The sequence below is a fragment of the Thunnus thynnus genome, chromosome 15, assembly GCF_963924715.1.
Source record: "Thunnus thynnus chromosome 15, fThuThy2.1, whole genome shotgun sequence".
Lineage (NCBI taxonomy): Eukaryota > Metazoa > Chordata > Actinopteri > Scombriformes > Scombridae > Thunnus > Thunnus thynnus.
In genome coordinates, this window is record NC_089531.1 from 28,219,704 (window position 1) to 28,241,675 (window position 21,972).

Below are 21,972 nucleotides of genomic sequence, written 5' to 3' on the forward strand. Positions count from 1 at the left end.
CATTTAGTTGGACATGACTGAAGAGCTTTGTTGAATTGTCCACTTCTGTTTATCAATTCTGCTTATGGCTAATACACCAAGTAGAACTTATTTTATTACAATTTTGATTTCCTTACTTGATTCACCTGTTTTTCACACAATCATGACACACTGAATTACACTGTCACGAGCTGTGGAAAACCATGCTTACCAATTATTAAAATTCAGATGATATTGAAATAATTGGTGCTGGGTTTAAGATTTTCACAATTTATAAAGAAGTCTTTTTGGTCATGTTCTACAAGGTGTCAGAGGCGCTTTGGTACCCTATGCAGAACTGAATTAAGCAGAACTGGATTCTGTTTAGGGCCCCATTGTGAACCATACATCCTTTTCTGTTATGTTATCAAAGCGCCATCAGGCATCAAGTTAGCAAGGTGGCTACAGCAAGTAGCAGGTCTGTTGTCTCATCATAACATCCTTCCTGTTCTCACTAGCTGGCTACTAAGAAGCTTTTCTGTGGAAGCACTACCAGAAAGATGAGTTTATTTCAATGCTCTTCAGGCTATTTTTGTTATTTTTATTATCTCCTGACCCCCTGGTTGCTGCAGGGTCCTTCTTAGTTCTGCTCTAGTTTTTTCTTATTGGAGAGAAGATTCAGCATGTTGAATCGATGAGAGAAAGCTGTTCAGCCTTATGAAACTGTGATGTCAGTTGTTTAGTACAGTTTATTATTATTTTTTGCCCCCTTTTTTTTCTTCAACAGGCAAAAGACCACAGGCTGAAAATATCACTGCAAAGCAAAGCAACCCTAACCCTAACAAAATACACATATTCTCAATTTGCATTCCAAACATATGGCAAGACTGTTGAATTATATTTACAGTGGTGTGAAAATGGTTCACCAGATCATATTGTTTATCTCTTCATTTTTTCTTTGGAGTACAAGTACAAAGTATTAGTACTAGTTGATTTCTCTTTCATATATGTTCACAAACAACTTGAATAGAAAACAAGGCAACGAGAGGTGACGTGAGGCGACCTAAAGGCCTCAGTAGTCTTCAAACAAAGTGCTTGTCGGATCATCTAACAGCATCTGAAACCCTATTTCTTGACTGAATGGGGAGGTTTTGTGTCAGACAATTTTTGTAACTTCCCAAAAAAGATAATCTGGCCATTACACCAACTTTGCACAGTGATTGGCCGGGTTTGTGGAGGTGAGAAAGTAGGCAGGGTTTGAACTTGTCTCTCAAGCTCTCTTTTTTCATTCTTTACACAGCTACGTCCGAGGGTAACAACATAAATGTTTTCGAGGAGAGACTGTATGAACGTGTGCTCCTTTATCTGCATGTGTGATTCATTGCATTTCACACCTCTCTATGGTGACAGGTTTTTCATCTCTCTGTGATTGACGCCATTTATAAATGGTATAAAACACTTTTGCTTTTAGATGCGGTTGAATGACCTTTTGTATGAATTTGACACTAACTTGGACCTTATGGTAACGCAGCCAGAGGGCTTTGATCAACACTAGTTTTAAAACCAACTGGGTATGTCAGGACCCTTAAGGGTTCATTATGCTAGAAATGAATTAGTTTGTACAATAAGTACATAGCTGTTCTGAATCACCACACTGGAAGGTGGGATGAAGAACCTGCCATCATAGCCTCCTCCTGGCTTTATCCCAAGAATGCTTTGAATTATCTGCGACTTGTGTATCTTTGTATTCTCACCTTAATGAAATGTACAAATTGAGATAACAGCGTACACTTTCAACATGATTCATGTCTTTGAAGCTTTCTTCAAAGGCGTACATGGTGTTTCCCTGCTTACACCTCACACCTGCACACTCCAGCCAGTCGTTGCATGAAGTGGGTGTGATGGTCAGATTACCAGTTTCAGAATGGTGGGACGAAGCCCCTCCAATTCCAACGTTGGAAACATGTTGTAGAGGAGACTGTTAGACTAGCACTTCATCATCACTTCACCTTTTCATAATCATCCATGTTTATTAAGTCGTCCATAAACCTCCACCACACCAAGTGTAAACTGCACTAGGTAAACCCTCCAGCCTCACATGATAGATGCATTTGAACAAGGGGTGTCTGCTGTCATGTGTGTTTTGATAAGAACCATCTGATTACCTTTGGCGCCGTCTTAGATCATCTTCCTTCATATCTGCCTCCCCTTCCATCTCCTCTGTAACCCACCCTCTTATAAATCTCCAGCACTTCCCTCACTCATGCCTCCCACTTCCTGTGTTCCCAAGCCATGGGTAACAATCTTAGTGGTGATATTGGAGGGTTGATTGTTATGGAGGAACAGCCGGCAGCAGGAGGAGGAGGAGGCTGTAGAGGAGATATGGTGTGTTTGCACAGCGCTCGGGCTCCGCTGTGTGAGCAATCACAAGATCCAGGCTGAGTTTACTCACTTCCTGGCTTTCCTCCAAGCACCAGAAGAGAGCTACTAGAGTTCAATGAACTCCTGCTTACCAAAGGTGAAACAGCAGACTGCGCTCAGCCATCAGAGCCTCACAAGGCCTGCTGATGTTAGTGATCAGCCAGCCTCACACACTGAAACAGCCACCACTAACTCTTAACAGCGGGGTTAATCTGGATCAAGGTACGGATGTGAGCTGACAGGCTCTCACTTGACTCAGAGCAAATGTGGCTACAGTGGTGAAAAGCTGTTGCTGTCAAATCTTCTCCAGGGATCCTCTCTGTCTGCATGACAGGTTACAGGAGGACTTTTCTGTGTCTGGAGTGATCCACACAGTTTTTTCTGTGCTTCATCAGTTCATGTTTTTTTTTTGTGTATGTGTGTGTGTGTGTCAGAGTGGAATTTGGCTGTCTGCGTTTTGAAACCCTCACATGACGTCTATAATGTGTTTTGCAGTGCTGCTGTGAAACTTCCAAGCTGTATGAAGCAAGAATTTTAAGAAACAACCAACGCCCATCCTCTGTGTCAAAATCGCACAGTGATGCTGCAAGAGACAACATCGCTGCCATGCATTATTCATTCAATTTACCATCCCGCGTACCTGACACTTCACCGCACACAGGAAGTGAAGAATCAAAACAAACAATCGAGTTACAGGACAGCAGTGAGGACGTGATCTATCTACAGAAAGCTGGGCTCACCAGCATTAGATCTTTTGTCATGTCTTTGATTTTATTTGGTCTGAATGATGATAGACCAGCCAGGCTGGTAAATATGAGCTCAATGTGTGCAGTTCACAAAGCACACATAGTTTTGTTATTGCTTCAAACAAGTAAAGTCCAGTAGAACAGACGTTTCAGCTCGCTGTCATGTTAGCAGAGTCCCTTTACTTGGTACTGAGTGACTGAACTGTTACTCATCACATGTAAAGTTGTGGGAGACAGATTGTTATTCTCCATCACATCCCTCAGCTCTGGCTCCACACAGCTCTCTCTTCATGCTGAAGGGATGCAGAGATGGTGGCAAAGGACTGTGAGCCAGCTGCTGTTTAAAGCCTCACGTGTGGACTGTGGCCTGCTTCTGACTCCCTCTAGAATGAAGAGATTGCACCTCACCATTAAGTTTGCAGGAGCAGTTCTCTGAAAAATCCACATGGAGGACAACTTCATCCTCTCTTAGGCTTTCTTTTAAAGCCCTGCACTCTTTGGCTCGGTGCAACCAGTTGTAGTGGTGTTTAGTAAGGCTGTTGAGCTTGGGATTGAAAAGGTTCAACAGTTCAGCACATGTTCCAGTTTGTGCTTCTTTGACAAAATTCATGTAGGTCTTATGCCCCTCTGACACAGGTTTTCTTATCCATTGATGCTGTGTCACGATCTCTTCCGCCTGAGGTGCTGCAACTTGTATCTCATTGTTGAAGCATTTTGTACAGACTCGATACAGGTGTAACTTGTTGTCTGGACTGCAAACAATTGAGGACAACAGCTGAGAAATGCTAGCAGTTTTTAGAAGACCTTTCTGCTGCAGTTTTTCAGTCAAGAGTTTGACATTCTCATGGTCCAAGCATGCACAAGTGTTCCTGTCCGACACTTATGGCTGTTTCACAAAGAAAGGACAATATCGAACAAATTGTCTGTAAGAAGTTCACATTTAAGAATTATACTGCAGATGTAGTTCAGTCAAGAGTTTAACTAACACACGCCTCTGTTTGTTTTTGTTTTTATGACTGTATCCTTTCCCCCTGGCAGTAAGCGACTGTTCTCATCTCGACAGAGGAAGTCAACAACTCTCTTTTCTCTGGATGGCTAATTTCTTTGCAGTCCTTGATCTGTTCCCTTCAGTTGTAGATCTTGACTTTTGCTTCCCAGACTTATTTTTTCCCTTAATTGTTCTATGCGCTTTTGTGATTTTTCAGATTCTCTTTTGGCAGCTTCCATTTCTCTTTTCATTTTGTGCATTTTACGTGCAACCTTGCTTTCTGTCTTTGTCAAGGATGGTCTGGGTTGCTGTACATCTACACAGACAATATTCTCTCTGTCAGTGTTAGGATGTTTAGTGAGTTGTATCCATTGACTCAGGTGTGAAATTCAGTATCTCCTCCTGAGCTCTTTTCCTTTCCCTGTGCTTTATCTGGTCTTGCCTCCACTGTTTCCTCACTTTTTCTTTTTCTGTTCTGGGCAGCTGGCTGATGACAATTTTTCCCTCTCTCTTCCTCTTCTGATAACTATAAAACATGAGAACTAATAAACTGGCATATTCTCATTTAAAAATCTGAAATGTCTGACTAGTGTATAAAAGTAATAACTGCAAAAAAAACCCAAAAACTGTTTTGCAGACTTGCATTATAGTTTATCAAGATGTATTACCTCTCTTTTCTTTTTGCAAGATATGCTTCTCTTGCAGCCGGATCATTTTTAATGCGCTCTATGTGTCATGCTGATCTTTCCTGCAAACGTTCTGACCATTCACATCTGTACAATAGAGTTGCATTAATTTTGTGTCTTCTCCCATCCTGCAGGGAAAACACGTTATTTTACTGTGTCAGCAAAGTACGATACATTTCTCGATAGTAACCTTTTTAACATGTGTCGGAAGAAGTGCTTTATCTTTGAGGGAGAGCTTACTTTGACTGGAAAGAACGGAGCAGGTATCCTCATCTGTTTTTACTAACAATATCTTGATATTACAATATCCTCTTTACTGTTATTACTTCTTCACTTCAAAATAAAAATCCCATATTTGCGGTAGTTCCACGCTGACATTTGAGAACATACAAACTGCTGGACAAAAGTTTTTCAATTATCTCAACACATTTAAAACAATTTGTATTTGTAAAATTTGGTTTATTTGAAAGGTTTTAAACATAAAATCATACCATAGTATTTTATTTTGAATTTATTATCATGAAAATACCATCGTTTTCTTAGTCTGTTCATTTGCACGGAGGGTTGCACCGCCTGACATTTGGGAGTTTGAGATGCCAAAACACAGATATATATATATATATATATATATATATACATATGTTTGAATGTACTGAAAATGTAAATTATTAAAAAAAAATAAAATAATGCACTCGGACATAAAAACATGCATGTTAATCCTGGCTCCAAAACTCAAAAATACACCCAACAACACCTCTAAAGGTCACTAATTAACACATCACATCTAGTTGTTTTAACCAGTTCACAAACAGAAATGTAATGTTAAGTTACATGCTGGAAATATTTCTTGTCTATTACTCATTTCACTCTCATAAAGCTCTTAAATGATTTCTCTAAGACTGGTCAGGTGCTTTAGAACAGACTCTCTAACTCACTGGCTTGTTTGGTACGGTTAATTGAAGGCTTTCCTTCTCCTTTTTCAGGTTTTGCCTCCAAACCTTTTTTCTGTTAATTTGGGATCCTCATTGTCCTCATTCACCATGTGCTTGGCATATCACCATTAGAATTTGCATAGAGTTTTTCATTTGCTAGGTTGATTGAAGGTCTGTGTCTTGGTACAGGATTCAGGTATGCTACAAAGGCTTCAAATGGTGCATGTGAAGTTAATTTAAATACAGCAAAAACCTCCAGACTCCAGTGATCTGTTTATTACCAGATATTTGTTACCAGTCCAGATAACAAATAACTGAAATTGTGATCAATAATGGTAGCACACACTTCAAATGAAGGTCCTTCCAAAATGACTCCTACAATTTCACAGGACTTTCTAATGAGTTTTAAGTTCAAAATTTCCAATGACCTGTGTTCCTGTGTAAAGCTATGTGTGAGAAAAGTAGATTTTTCCTAATTGAAATATTCTAGTTAAAGAGAAATAAGTTTTGTAATTGGATCACGTAGCTGAAACAAAAGTCAGTTTCATCACAAGCTGAACCTTAAAGCAGCAAAGTTACTCAAGGTTCTTTCTTTTTCCATCACACTGTCAAGTCATGAGGGTTTGTTTTCTTCGGTACTGTGTCTGTGGTTGACCTTTCACCTTGCTGACGGGGCTGATGGTGGTAGGGGTTGATGTCACGCACATGAAGTGGAGAGTTCCTACTAAAAGCGAACTGTAGTTTCTCAGAACAGGACAGAGTGAAAAAGGAAGAGATGCCAGACAAAGTGATTTACATCCTCATCTAGTTAGCCAAAGCAGTTTCATAGCCGATTGTGGTGTCTCTGTGTTTGGTTTTATGTAAGCTCAGTTGTATATTTGACAGGTCACATTATCATTTTTGCAGATTACAGGCTATTAAATCATACACCCAAGCACAAAAAGCAAAGAAAAGAACACATACGTAAGAAAAGAACCTTTAAAATGCACTAACTGTGCAGTCTTTCACGTTTCATATCTCCACCATTCCTTCATGTTGTTAGCAGAGGTGGCTTACAGATGATAGTCCAGCCCACTGTGTTGACACAGCAGCCACTAAAGCCAATTATATGGTAATGAGTTTCTGGAGATATTCCTGGTCTTTGAGTAATGGGCGTACAGATAGCAGCGGCTGTCGTCACTGTTAATCATATTACTGTCTAATCAGAGCTGCTTCTGCTCCTTGTTTAGCCTTACTTTACAGAGAACTACAAGCTTATAGAAGCACCAGAGTCTGTGAATTGCTGCATTCACTTGTGACATTTTATTCAGTTCATATTCAGAACAATGTCCCATTTATCATTTAAACATTCCTTCTGACTGACTGAGTGTATTTTAAGAATCTGTATTCCTCTCTCTGCACATGCTAGTCCACTGAAGTTAGTGCTCCCCGCTGGTTTGTGGGAGATTCTGAATCATCGCAGGGCCCTGTTCAGCTCGATTTTGCTGTTAAAGGAAAGGTTTGAAATTTTTGGAAATATAACCATAGCATTTTCATGGCTGCACGTTAAGTTAGGAGCTAAACCTGGGTGGCAATTAGCCTAGCTTAGCATAAAAACAACTAGCCTGGCTCTGTCCAAAGTAAAAACACAAACACCTACCAACACCTCTAAAGCTCACTAATTAACATGTTGTATCTAATAAGTTGTATAACATACCAATGTAAAAATGACAATTTGTTTTTTTACATTAAGCTTATGTGTGAATCAAACACACTACACACTACACACCACACAGAGATGCAGTATGTTAGGATGCTGTCTGTGGTGCAGCAGTAGAGAGTCACCAGCATCTGTTGGGGCAGACCAGCTCTTTTCAGAGTCAGCCATTGCTGTGCTTTCTTGACCAGTGCAGCGGTGTTAGTGGACCATGTGAGGTCCTCTGACATGTGTTTGCCTAGAAACCTGAAGCTGGACATTCTCTCTACTTTGTCTCCGCTGATGAAGACTGGAGCGTACTCGTCATTCTGTGACCTTCCAAAGTTGATGATTATCTCTGATTAGCTCTTCAACCTGACAGGTTGAAGATTCTTTTAAATACCTCAGTTAGCTGTTCAGCACAGTCCTTAAGTACCCGTCCTGGAACTCTGTCCAAGCCTGCCGCTTTGTGTGGATTGATCCTCTGCAACGTGCGCTGTACATCATGTGTGCTCAATGTGAGAACCTGTTCATCCTCTATGGCCGAAATCACTGATCACGTTGTTGCCGGTTTCAAAGTGAGCGAAGAAAATGTTGAGCTCCTTGGCCAGTGTGACATCACTGTGGGGGCAGACAGGGTTGCTCTTGTAGTCAGTGATAGCCCTGATGCCTTGCCATACGCTCCCAGTGTCAGCGCTGTTGAAGTGGTCTTCCACAGGATACCTGTGAATGTGTTTGGTCTCTATTATGCCTTTTTTCAGGTTTGACCTGGCAACACTATATGCTGTAGTGTCACCGGATTTAAAAGCGTTATTGTGTGCTCTTAAGAGATTTTGTACCTCATTGCTCATCCACGGTTTCTGAAGCATCGGTTTGGAGAGTGCAGAGCCGCCGCACCTGGACATGCCACCGCCATCTTACATTTTCAGTGATGCTAGTAAATAGCGCTTGGCTATCACTGAGACAACCTGATCCTCTAAAAGAATCCAGAGAAAGGTTGCAGCCAGCATGGGTGCTGAGGTCATGAGGACAGGGTGCTGCAAAAGAGGTCTGTGCTGAGCTGACGCAGGGTGTTGGGTGCTCATGTGGAAATTTCCATTGGCGCAGCATTTTATTGTGGGTGGACAGTGAGTTAGGGGCATTGCCCAGCAAGCCCTGCCAGCCAGGAGTCACTCGGGCCAATACAGTGCTTCCAACCCCATTTCTTCCGCTAAACAAAGCTGATTTGGGCTTGTTTGTCTCCTGCAGCAGCACTTTTAACACTAAGCAGCAAATCAAAGTGACTTACAATAGTCAATAGCAAGCTAAAAGCAACTCCACTTTAATTAGAGAAATTGAGACAAAAGATACATTACCTTAGAGGTTATGGAGCGAGTGAGGTGAATTATGGGTCAGTCAAACACAGATTACTGAAGTGAATACTTGATTTGAAGAGTAAACCTTCAAGGAATACTCCACCGCAATCCCATTTTCAAGGCTTGAAAGATGGCTGTGAACACTGCTTCCTTTGAATTCCAATTTCATGGCAAAAGAAAGGTATCAATGCGTCTGTAGAAACTTTTCAAAAAACGACTTCTCTGCTTTCCATCCATATACTCAGTGTCTTCCAAACTAATTGCCACTAGTGTAGTTACTAACAAATGTAGTTGCAGATTTTAAATTAAGTTATTGTTAGTTATTGTTAATTATTGTTGGAGTGATGATGGGATGGGGCTTTATTTTTCTAATACTGATTGGGACATCATCTGTGTTTCCCAGCACATTCATATAAATTTAACTTTATTGTTGATTTTCACATGTTATTTTTTTCTTGGTTTACTGCATATGAAAACTTTTCAAAATATTTACCATCTAAATAAGCTGACAGATGCACAGCACAGCACCATATCCCCAGCCAGTACTGTTGTTGTAGCTAACATGTTAGCAAACAGTTGCTTATTTACACATCCAGCAGTTATGGAGCAACATTAGCATTCATTTGGCGGCGTTTCCAGCCGCCTGATGAATCTAAGTCCATTATTCTTTCTCTTTTTAGCTCTGATTTGGTCTTGGTGTAATGTAAATGTGCAATTTACATGTAGTAAAAAAGAAAGTATTTGACATTTGCTTTGCATATTATTAACAAAATTACAGCCATTTTGACAGTATCCTCATGCAGAATATCTTGCTAAAAATCAAATTAAAATATCAAATACATTATTTCATACAAATATACAATAACAAAGCTACACAAAACATCTGAAGTTTACAAGTTCACAAATTATTTTAGTTTTTCATTTTTACAGATTGTAGTAGATGTTTATGTATTGCAACTCTTACAAGTTTGCATGTCAAGTTGCGGCCTCACAAACCTTACTATGTTAGTGGACATTTGGTCTCTTCATAGCTATATATGTTAGTTCCTCAAAAGTGGACATTGGGTAGACTGTTTATTAAATATAGATTTTCATCTAAAGGTGGCCTTATCTTCACAGCAGCCATGAATAACTAATAGAGGAACCATGTCTCCTTTGTCTGGAGTTAAAACACTAAAACCTCTCAAAACCATGGTGACAGGTTTCACAAGACAGCAGTTATATGAAGTGAAAAATCCCCTAGACTCAGACTTGCTTTCACCACCGTCAGCACCCCATCAAACTGTGGCTCTTTAAATTGCCCCTTTCCTCATTCAGTGCTAGAAAATCCTCAGAGGCGTTATTTATGTTCAAGGTCATCTCTGCTGCCGCTGCTGCTCGTCACGCCTGATTACGCAACCTCATGTCTGCCCTCAGATTTGCCTTAATCCGACAAATGCTGAAGCAGACACTGTTTTGCTTCATCATGTTGTCTGTATCTGCACAGCAGCAGTAGATATGGGGCCTAGAAATCCACTGCAAGTGTTTGACATTAACAGCGATTTCTGTTGTCACGGTGACACTGAAGGATTGGTTTTTATATCTCTCAGCAACCTTTGTTTGTATTTTTGTACTTACTTGTGTCTATGTGTATTTTCATTTCTTCTTGAGAATCATTTGTGTCAGGATTATCTCCTGTAGACACAGCAAATTCTGTTGACATCTCAGGGCTTCAAAGTACAGTCAAAGCACTGGTTGCATCACTGACTCAGCGTTATCCTGCATGTCCTGATGACATGGCTGAAGCTCAGGTCAGCTCAGGGTGTGTTGGGCTTGAATTCCTGCCAGTGGAAACAGGAGGATCAGGATCTTAATCAGCGGGAGAGTAGCATGGTCTCTGTGAAAGTTTCTTTCACTGTGCAGAGTGATCACACTTAGGAGGAAAGAGGTATTGTCTCTGGGGCTGCAGGCCTGTTTGTTCTTAAAACAGGATCTGTGGACTCGTTGATCACAAAGGCAACAAAGGGGCAGTAGAAATAGATGGATCTGATGGAGAACTGAAATAAGGATCATTGATACTGATACTGATTTGTAAATTGAATCTCAGTGGTATGTATTGTTATGTAAAGAGTTGCTGTACCATTTGCAGTAGGCATGATATGGTTTGGGTTAATCTCCACTGTCTCTGGGTACTGTGGATAGTCTAGTCTGAATGTATCTTAGGCCAGTGTTACAGAGTTAAAATACACACACAGCAGGTTGTGTTAGTAAGTTGCAACTTGAAATACAGCAGTAATTTAAGTTACTTCATATGTAGAGATTTGCAGCTAAAACAGCAAGTCAAAGCTTTCAACCTTCACAAAGTTTCACTGGATATTCTAAAACAACCTGTTTTATTTCAGGGTGGGTTCTGATTGGCTAGCTGCTTTGCTGCAGGGCAACGCAGAGGAAAGAAATAGGGCTCAGTTATAATTTACAGCTGCTGGAAGTGCACTAACTGCATCTTTTTCATTTCAAATGAGAGTCGATATTGCAGCATTTAGCAGCTAAAGAACCATATTTCCCTGAGGAGTTGGTGGAGACCAAACCTGAGCTTAAAAGAGTGTGAATACTGGACTTACCTTTGTTGGTCGTGTCTGCTGGATGTGTAAATCAGCAATCGTTTGCTAACATGATAGCCATAACAACTTAATAAGGTCATAATATGTCAACGTGTTTACAGCTTTTTCCGCTGACCTCAAGCAGCTCAAAAAGTCAATTATAGCATCATCAAAGGACGGGTTCACAATATTGTGAACATTATGAACTCAGACACCTGCTGGGAAATCTCAGTGGTCTTAGACATGGTCTTCATTCAATCAGTATAAGTATTACATGGTGTCCTCAGGACCTGGAAATTCTAAGTACGTAAATCTTTAACACATTCACTCCCTCATTCACTGTGACTGGAATTAGAATCAATTAAAGCAGCTGCTGATACATATTCAGTAGAGTACAGTCAGTACAGTAGGTGAAGGTCAAATGCTTGGAGGTGAAAATATAACAATATCAATTAATAAGTATACTGTCTAAAAAGGTCGTCTTTAAGATGAGGTGATGCCTATCAATAGCTCATTGGCTGCTCAAAGGGTAACTGCAGTGCAATGGCTCTCAGCCAATCAGAAAAAGTCAATGCAAGGATGGGCGTAGTGAGTTGACTGAAAAGTTTCAACACCCTACGATGACAACAAAACATAATTCATGAAACAGCTTGTATTTCTAAAATAGTTGTCTGCCCTGTAAAAAAATATCTGTTTTGTTAGTATTATCCAGGTGGTTTACTTGTATTAAAATGGTTAAGTGGATGTAAATTAAGCATTTACTTGCATAAAAAAAGTAGACTTGTGAAGCATATAAAGTTGCTCCAGATCCCAGCTAGGCACATAAAGTGTGTGTGAAACATGAGTTGTTGTTAGTTAAAAATGAAAGCATTTGTCATGCATCAGGTGGATGAAACACATATCTGAAGTGCATCCAACTGGTGAAAGATATTTTATGTGTAAAGGTCTGAGCCGTCTTTCCGTACGACCTTTATGCTGCAGAAGAGAAAGTGCCGAACGTGGTCTCCTCATGGCTGAATTTGCCCTTGGTGCTTCACATCCTTTACAGTATGACATGTGCAGCCATGTAGAGGATTTGTGCTGTAACCCCTCTATGTTCTCCTTCACAAGTGCTGACTGATTACATTACACATGATGCTACAGTGGAACTACTGCACTCAGCTAAGTGAATGTGAGTCAGTGTGGAGTAGTAACAGAGCTCCTCTAATGTCGGCAGCACCAGCAGCAGCACTTCTCTGATAGAAAAGACTGTTATGCAATGTGATTTTCTCTGTGGCTGATTTCGGATTAGTAGGTTAGAGGTGAATGAGGTCGAAGCATTTCCACCAACCATTTCATTGTGTTGCACCACAGCGAATCAGTTCAGCATATGGCACTGCAGACTGAGCTGAGGGTGCGTGTGTGAGCGTGTATGCGTAATGCCTTGTGTAACTCTGGCTCTAATATAATAAACGGCTCAGATCGAGCTCTGGAAGATTATGGGTATCAACTACCTAGCAGGAATTTGGAAACTTATTTAATTCCCTTCTTGTTACCAAATAAGACTTTCTTCATGTTCAGAGGCTGTTTGTGAAAGACTTAAATTCAAATGAAATACTGAGGAATGCTTTACTCTGTCGCAAATTGCATTGCAAAGCAGTTCCTCCCACAGAGCCGAGAGAAAGCAGCAGTGCCTCTCAGAAATTTACTGCTTTTTATTGTGCTGACTGTTGGTCTGGAAAATCATTTTTAAAGTAAACAGATAAATGTTTATTGGGCTGTAAAGACTCCTCCTTCACTCTGCAATAACATGTCGGCACATAGAATTTACCGGTCCAAACTCCCTCCGTCAGTTTGTCAGATTTTCTGAGATCTTTGCCAGTTTAAAAAACACTGAAATTGCCCTGAGAAAATGTGCTTTTTATTATGTAGAGGATCCAGTTTGGGTTTTGCCACCTGAATCTGTTGGGTCAACACAGTCTGTCTCTCTATGCTATCATTACTGTTTGTAAGATAATAGAATAAAGCAAAACCGTAATAAGTTTGCCCTTATTTTGGCATAATGTAACGGTGCATTTTCAATATAGAATAAAAAGTCAATAATTCCAGTCTGTGTAAGTACACAGGCATCGCTAGATACCAGTACAAGCAAGTTAGGAAATATGTAGGGAGTTTTTTTTGTTTTTGTTTTGGGTTTTTTTTTTGTAATTTGGGTTAGAAAAAACAAATTTTAATGTGGTGATTCATAAAATCCTAATTGTTTCCAGTCTCCTTCTTTGGTGCTGAGCACTCATTGCTGTTGTATCTCAGGTCTGCATTTCCAAGGAACCAAAGCAAACAGTGTGAGTGGTACTGACACATCTTTTCCTTGGATTTTATAAATCTTAATGATGTTTGAGTTTCTGTGGGTGATGTGACCTCTTCTATTGAAAGTAAAGATTAAAAGATGTTTTTATGTTTGTTAAAAAGATCATATTTATACAATTCAAAGACAGAGAGAGTAGAATAGTGTGTAGTAATATTTGAAGAAAAATGAGACAAAGTGAAAACTGGTGCAGTCTATGTGCTCCATTCAGATCTCAGTGTTCCAGGTCAGACACGTTTTGTGTTACTCTCACAATGTCTATTTTCATACCACTACTGGGTAGTATAACTCCTATACATAGTGTCTTAAAGAGATCATTTATGGAATTATTTAAAGCTGCATTAATCAATATTCTCATATCAACAATGCATCAAATAACTGTGTGCAATGTGAAAGATGTTACTTGTAGTGACAAACCCACAGAGAATCATCACCAACTCTGCAGCTCTGTGGAGCATTTCAGCCTCTTTTAACTTATTGTTTTGGTATTAGAGCCTTGAACTACAGTTTTGAATCAGTGGCACAGGCAGAGTTAGCAATTAGCTAGTAAACATATTGACATTTAGCAGCTATAAAGAGACAAATATTCCTTGTCAGGGGTTGGTGGAGACCAAACCAAAGGAGAGTGAATAATTGCTTAAAGAGACACAACCTCAAATAAATGCTAATGTTGCTTGATGTCTGCTGAGTGTATAGTAAAAGGCAATTGCTTGCTAACAACTTTGAAAGCTGCAGCTGTCAGCCTTATGTTTACAGCTTGTTCCACAGGGGAAAAACCCCAAACTGTGAATTAATGTTGCTTCAAGCATTTGCAAACACATGTATTTACCAATGGAATGTTGAGGTTGTATAACATGGCTCACATTTAATGAGAGAGTCTGACCAAAACAGACCCAAACAGATTAAAAGTCAAACTTTCAACAATTTTTTAGCCACAATAGTCACACCAGATGTAACCAATGGAACAGTGTATATGAATGTTTTGTTCATGATGGAAATGTTATGGTATGCACAGTCAAAATGTAAATATGTAAATGTAAAACTGAAACCGCTCTCTTTCTGTTTACAGCATCAAGTTACTGGCAGTGCAGGACCTGCTGGAGCGGGAGGCTCTTGACAAGGTAAAGTGGAGCTTCTCAGACTCACTGGTCACACTGGTTGATTGGGAGGTCTGCTAGTGTCTTGCTTTCATTTGCAGCATTGCAAATGAGATGACTCACTACTCAGGGAAATGCAGTCAGAAACTGTCACTGAGTGTTTCCTATTTAGGTAATATGTTTCTGCAAATGCTCCCCCTTTCTCTGTCTCTGTCTCTATCTCTGGAGTGTAAATGTCCTCTATTTCTAGTCACATTTTTGGGTTTGAACTGTGTTAGTGCTCTCCTGTGCTTTCATTACTATAAATATGACAGTGGTTGCTATGGGTTGGAGGGTGTCCAGTGTCAGGTATTGGCATACATACAAATCCACAGCCTACAACTGTCCCTCCACTGAGAGAAGATGACACTTTATTGATTACTATCTTTGGACTAATCTTTGATTCACATTCTGTTTTTAAATTAGAAAAGATAATTTAGCAAAAAGATGCTGCCACATTTGAGCTGACAGCTGGGAGCTGTGATGGCCAGATTTGCCAGAAGACAAATGACACAGAAATATAAATCATAACAGAAGCTGTAGCTTTCCAAGTTGTTCAGCTCTGGAGGATATTTGTGCTATAGCACCTTTGAGTTCACCATGTTAAAGGGATACTTAAATGTTTTGGGTAATACAATCATTTGTTTTCTTTCAGAGTGATATAAGGACATTGATATGAATCTCATGTCTGTGTGTTCAGTACGATAAAGCCAGGATATTGACTAGCCTAGCTTAAGTCTAGCTTAGCATAAAGACAGGAAGCAGAGGGAAACAGCCAGCCTGTCCCCGTCAAGTTCAAAGATACACTTAGTAACTCCTCTAAAGCATGATGCTACTAAAACCGGCCACCTCACTGTTACATAGTGCTGGTTAAAAATGAACAAACAAATCTTTTCTACTACTACATTTTTAAGTTCGTTATGTACTGCCACATGCTGCTTCCAGGGAATAGCCACAGCCACAGCTTGAGTCAACATTGACAAAAGCCCTAACCTTCTTTTGTTTACTCTGCTTTTATATATCACCAAGCCAGCATTCAAATTGGACACTTTACAACCCTAAACAGTATTGCAAGCTCACTTGACAACTGTATCTTGCTTTAAGCAGTGCAGGTGCACACTAACGGATACATGTTTTTCCCCTTGCTTGTGCTTGAATTGACTGCTGGTTAAGCCAGACACTGTAGGGGAGAATGGAAAATAAAAGTGTGTTTGTTTCAAATAATAGTTATTATATATACCTCAGGTTGTTGTGTACCTAATTATTATAGTTTTAGAACAATGACCCATCAAAAAAAGTTAGTCCTATGGCACAACTTACCCCAAGGTAGGGGTAAAATGAGCATGGAGATGGGGTAAGTTGAGCGCTCTAGGGGTTTTTAGTGCTACCATTAAATACTGTTTTAAAAATGACACAAAATCAAACAATTTTGAGATAATTTTGAACTTTATTAATTCCATCAATTTAAGAAAGGCAAAAACTCATACTTTTAAGTAAAATGATATGTTTGTGTCCTGTTGTTCAACATGGTACCTCAACATTTTCAGTAAAGACTAAACTGTGATCTTTGTATGTGAGCTACAGAAAGAATGTGTGTGTAGATGTGCTTCTGTGTATACAGACAGGTGACAAATTAAAGGAAAAACTGATACAAGTCTGAATGCTTGACCCCTACAGTGAGGGGGTCTGGTGGCTCTGTTATGCTGTGGGGGGCATTTTGCTGGCATGGTTTGGGTCCACTTCCCTTAGAGGGAAGGGTCACTGCAAATCAATACAAAGTTGTTCTGAGTCATCACCTTTATCCTATATTGAAACATTTCTATCCTGATGGCAGTGGTCTCTTCCAGGATGACAATGCCCCCATCCATAGGGCACGAGAGGTCAATGAATGGTTTGATAAGTATGAAAATGATGTGAATCATATGCTATGGTCTTCACAGTCACCAGATCTCAAACCAATTGAAACCTATGGGAGATTTTGGACTGATGTGTTAGACAGTGCTCTCCACCACCATCATCAAAACGAGGGAATATCTTTTTGAAGAGTGGTGTTCATCCCTCCAGAAGAGTTCAGAGACTGTAGAATCAATGCCAAGGTGTATTGAAGCTGTTCTGGTGGCTCAACACCTTATTAAGACACTTTATGTTGGCTTTTCCTTTAATTCCTCACCCGTCTGTTTGTACAGCATGTTTATGTGTGGCTTAAACTTATCATTAGTGGTATTAGTGGTATTTGCAGTGCATGTTCTAAATGCTGCGTGTGTTGTCAAATTGATGAAGATGTTTTCTTAAATTGCTTGTGTTGGCCACCGTACCCTGGCCCTCCCCCTCTTCCCTGGTATTTTCCTTCCATAGTTATTGAAATAGGGAAAAAGCTCTCTCAGCTAACTAGCTTGCTAGCTAGTTTCTAGCTACACATTTTATTCAAAATATGTATCTGAACCATCAATTCCTGTCTCATAACTCTTCCATTCTATAGCTATTCCTCTGTTGTGGAGCTGTTTGTAATCCCTGCAGAGCAGGGTTAAATAAAAGTGGCTGATGCAACATAGCAAATAGGCTACCTCACACCAGCAAGTGAATCCAGTGATTGCACATTACATTCATGACCTGATTTTGCTGCAAGATTTTAAAGATCCTCTACAGACATGTATTAAGACATACAAAAATACTCCGATATGTTTTTTTCCACAGAAAAAGTATAATTACCACACTAAAATCCTTAATGTCCTCTTTCTCTCTCATTAAAATATGTAAATATATTTAATCTCAGAAGTTGAACTGCTGGACACAAGATGTCTCCAACTTCACTGTAAGTCCATTCTCAGTGTTTGTGCACTGGAGGCTTCAAGTTTCCACATCACACTTGTGTAAGATGAATATTCGTCCACTATTTGAGACTATCAGAACTATTTGTTATGATGCCAATATGCCACCCCTTAAAATCAGATTTTCAGTGAGCACAGAGAAACGTTCCACTTTCAGCAGATGAATGTGAAAAAAAAACTCTGCACATACATCATTCTACACAGTGAAGCTCAAACATCCAACTGTAGGAACAAGAAGAAAAACACATTTTGAGGGGGACTTTAAATGCTGGTGTGATTAAGCCCTCAGAACTGAGAGAATTTTGGGACCCCAATCTGTCAGTATGGATGCTGGAGAAAACAATGGATAAACTCACTAACAGAAGCTCTATATAAAGTACGCTTGTACAGTCAGCTCGCCCACTCTCTTAGATGTAGGGCAACTGCATTAATGCACAGATGCCAATGCATCCTTAAATGTCAGAGTTCAACATGCGTCTCTGAGCAGTATGATGTGTTCCTGTTCAGCCTACACACTTCTTTGCACACGTGAAATGTCACTTTCTGTATGGGCTACCAGATGGATCCTTGGCAGAGAAATCAGCTCCCTGGAAAGGGAAGTAGGTCAGCAGCAGAGTATTTTGGACAGAGAGAGGGGGTGGTGGGAGGATGAGTTACCTCTGGACAAGCTCTAGCCCACATTGCAGTGTTTTCACTTGTGCCAGCCTCCCACACTGATTTTCAGCCTGTTTTCACATCTCTTCTGTCTTGTCTTAGCCCTTAGCAGCCTCTCTTTCATCTCCTATCCCTGCAGTGTCTCCCTCTGTATAGTGAATAGGAAATGTTTTTTCCATTCTCTCTCCCAGATCCTTCACTTTGCTCAGTGCAGTGCAACCTGCCAAAATATATATTTTTTGTTGTACACTCTTTTCATTGCAGGGAAAATGCATATTTAATATATTTTAAAAAAACATGTGTTAACCCTGCAATGCAATTATACACTCACAAGCACATTATTGGGAACACCTGCGCAATCTAATGCAATCCAGTTCTGCCATAAATTCTACTTTTACGAAGCTAGTCTCACGATACCAGACAATGGGAGATCTCTGCCCACTGAAAGCCGCTAACAAACCTGCACCTCTTACATTTTGTCAAGAACAAGCCTTACTAGAAATGATGCTCTCCCCTCATTCTCCTCCGTAGTGAACTGCATGTCACAGCCCCAACATGAAGGACCCCTCTAAAGACTTTGGATTGGCAATACAGTTTTTTAAACTCACCAATTGTTTCCACCCAGTTTTAACAATGAAACCTGGGAGATTGTCCTCAGTCTCTATGAGCCAAATGTTTAGACCTGTGAGACTATTACAAAACTTATACATTTTCAGCTTTTGTTGACATTGTCAGAAAGGTGATAATTCTACTGTATGTTTATTATTGAGGTTGTGGTGGGTGGTGGTGGTATACTGGAGTGCATTGTATTGAAAAGTATTCCTAATATTTTGCCCTCCTCATGTATATTAATGGGGTGGACAAAATATTAGGAAAACTTTTCAATAATTGGTTTCTGTCATGACAAAAATGTGGCTTAACAAACATTCAATGGATTTACACTTTTTTGTATCCATGTGATAGATTTCCATTACATCTATGTGAAGCATTTCATGTTTGCTGTGTTACATGTCTTATTAGTTACACAGAGTGTTTGTGTGACTGTCATCCTCCTTCTGTTATGTCGCTGAGGAACCCTTTGTGTCTGTGGTTAGGTTTCACCGTCATGATTAGTCACACTGTGAAAGTCCCCGCTATAGACGAATACAATAATAAATGTGTAAGAACTAGACAAATGGTGTAGTTCTCCAAGTTATAAATAAGTCAAAAAACACAGACGCACACACTTGTAAATGCACACATTGCAACACACACTCCCCATCGTTTTTGTTTTGAGTGTATACTGGCAACCCTGGAAACAGTTATCTGGCAATCCTCTTAAGGTTCACTGAGTTCACTGCTCCTAAATGTCTTTATTTCTCAATTTTGCCTTCAAGCCAGTCAGTTTTAGGTCAGTTTTTTTGGTCATTTTTCAGACAGTGACCATGAGTGATTTCTACCTGGGGGACTGAAAGAAGCCTCAATCACACATGTGCATATTTTTTAGCCTTAATATAATCAGTTTAATGAGATACAGATCTTTTCTCAGAAGTGATCTGATGACAGAAAATATTCATACATACATGCAACACAGGAGGCAACATACAGAGATATACTGTATTGTGTAACACAACAAATGGCCTTACGTCCCGCTAGTGGCTCCTACAGGCTGCAGTATTCTAGCAGTATTGGGGCTACACATATTCCCAGGGTGAGAAAAGATCATGGAGTCATTCAAATAATTAAAAAGCTAAATTAAAGCTGCACTAATCAACATTTTCTTATATTAAAAACCTGTGTGTTGAACCCATAGAGAATTATCACCGTGTCTGCAGTTCCCTCAGCTCTACTGAGCTTTTTAGCATCTTTAGCTCATTGTTTTGGTTTTTACCGCCCACAACTTTGCTGTTTGGGTTTAGTGTCACCACTTTCATTATCCTCCATATTTCCAGCAGCAGCAGGAAGCTGTTTTCAACACTGAAAAACTCTGAAACTCTGGACGTATATATATAGGCAACCCTTTGCTGACACATTTGCATTGTAGTGTTTACTACCTTATTCTGCAATCTGAAGGTTACTGGGTTTTAAAGATAAAGAACTGGAATAGACTGGATAAACTTACTCATGTGATTATGCATTGCACTTCCATTAAGATGATTAAGAGGTGAACGGTCAAAATTGAAGCTGCAAAGGCCGAGATATCCTGACTTTAGTCCCTTGGCCCTTGAGTCACAACACTACTTATAATCCAACTCAGTAGCATCTTTGGTTAGACGCTAGTGAAATCCCACATCTTTTGAACTCTACACCTGCTGTTTCTAACAGGCTTTCAGCTAAAAAAAAAAAAACAGCCAAAACTAAGATAACCCTGATGATAGATTTATTTTCTCAGACTTCAGAAAGTTTCAGACTTTGTGTTCTACAAAGGAGAATAGTGATGAGAGTGTTTTACACCCTCTGTCTGTACAACTGTTTAACATTCATCCTACTGTAGTCATCAGATGATTAAATTGCTGGCAGTGAGAAATGAGACTGGTGTGTGTGTCTTTTCAAACTGTACTATAGTGGGTTTTCCTGTACCTGGTCTAATCGAGGTCTTATAGAAGGACTCTCCTGCTCTGCCAGGTGATTCCTGAAGGCCTGGGCTCTCTGCCAGGCCCCTGACTGCATGCTGTGCCCGCACTTTGGTCCTCACAGGCTGAATTATGAGGGTGTTTTGTGTTTTGGCAAAGTACGTGTGAGCAATTCATCCTTGTACGCCTTACAGGCTCAATGGCCTCTGGGGACTCAGAGTGAAAGTAAATCCTGTTGGGGGTTTCTAACCTCCTGGCAGTTTAAAATTGCTTTATTATTAATATTATGACTTACTCAGCGATGGGCCAGTGAAAGCAGAATGCAGTTCACTGTGATTGTAGCGCTGTATATCTCACTGCAGCCTGATAGAGCTGTTGTAGAAGCACCGAGGTGACCTGATTTTGTAACAGTGCTAATTAGTGTTATGTAGCTTCGTGCTGCTCTTGTTAAAGGATTATGTTTTTCCTATGTTATTACTATTTATTCATTTGTGCACACAAATTATATAGTGATTTTTCTCTGACACCTGCCAGGCTCAAACGTTTGTTTCTGGGTGTCTGAGAGAGTAAAAGCCACTATATATAGTTTGCTGTGTGAGCATGGTTCATAATGGAAACTTGGAGGCAACAGGGTATTTTTGTCCCAGAGCCCCTAACAGGTGAATTGAGCCATGTACAACATATTGTGTCAACAGAAAACATCTTTGTTTGTATTGTATAATTTTATAGTCCAGATAGTAGTGTAAGAGGATAGAAAATGAAAAGTTTTATAAGACTGCTTTATTGTAGTAGACATTTATTTTTAAATGTAGCAGATTGTCAGTTTAAATATTAATTGGTGTCATTTCAATCTGGTCATCTCATGGAGAGGCCGTGTATGTGTGTGTGTGTGTGTGTGTGTGTGTGTGTGTGTGTGTGCACATAGGTGGGGTTCCTCTCCTGGTGTCCCACAGGGAGCCCCTCAGGTTAAATTTAGAGCCAGTTGCAGGTCAGCCAGAGCAGCAACCCGAGCCGTCACGAGCATGTTTCTTCTACTTATTTTATTTTCTTGCTGTGTTGCCTTTGCCTGCTGCATCCTGCCGCACACTACACCACTACTGGTTTATTTCTTCCCCCAG

At 40.0% G+C, this 21,972-nt stretch overlaps 1 protein-coding gene across 1 annotated transcript in view; it reads left to right on the forward strand.

Annotated features, from left to right (window-relative positions):
* Positions 1-21,972, forward strand: part of eepd1 (endonuclease/exonuclease/phosphatase family domain containing 1) — a 32,606-nt gene that overhangs the window by 2,960 nt on the left and 7,674 nt on the right. The window contains exon 3 of the mRNA XM_067611631.1: positions 14,754-14,805. Within this exon, the coding sequence (XP_067467732.1) occupies positions 14,754-14,805 (52 nt within the window). The remainder of the gene's footprint in view (positions 1-14,753; positions 14,806-21,972) is intronic.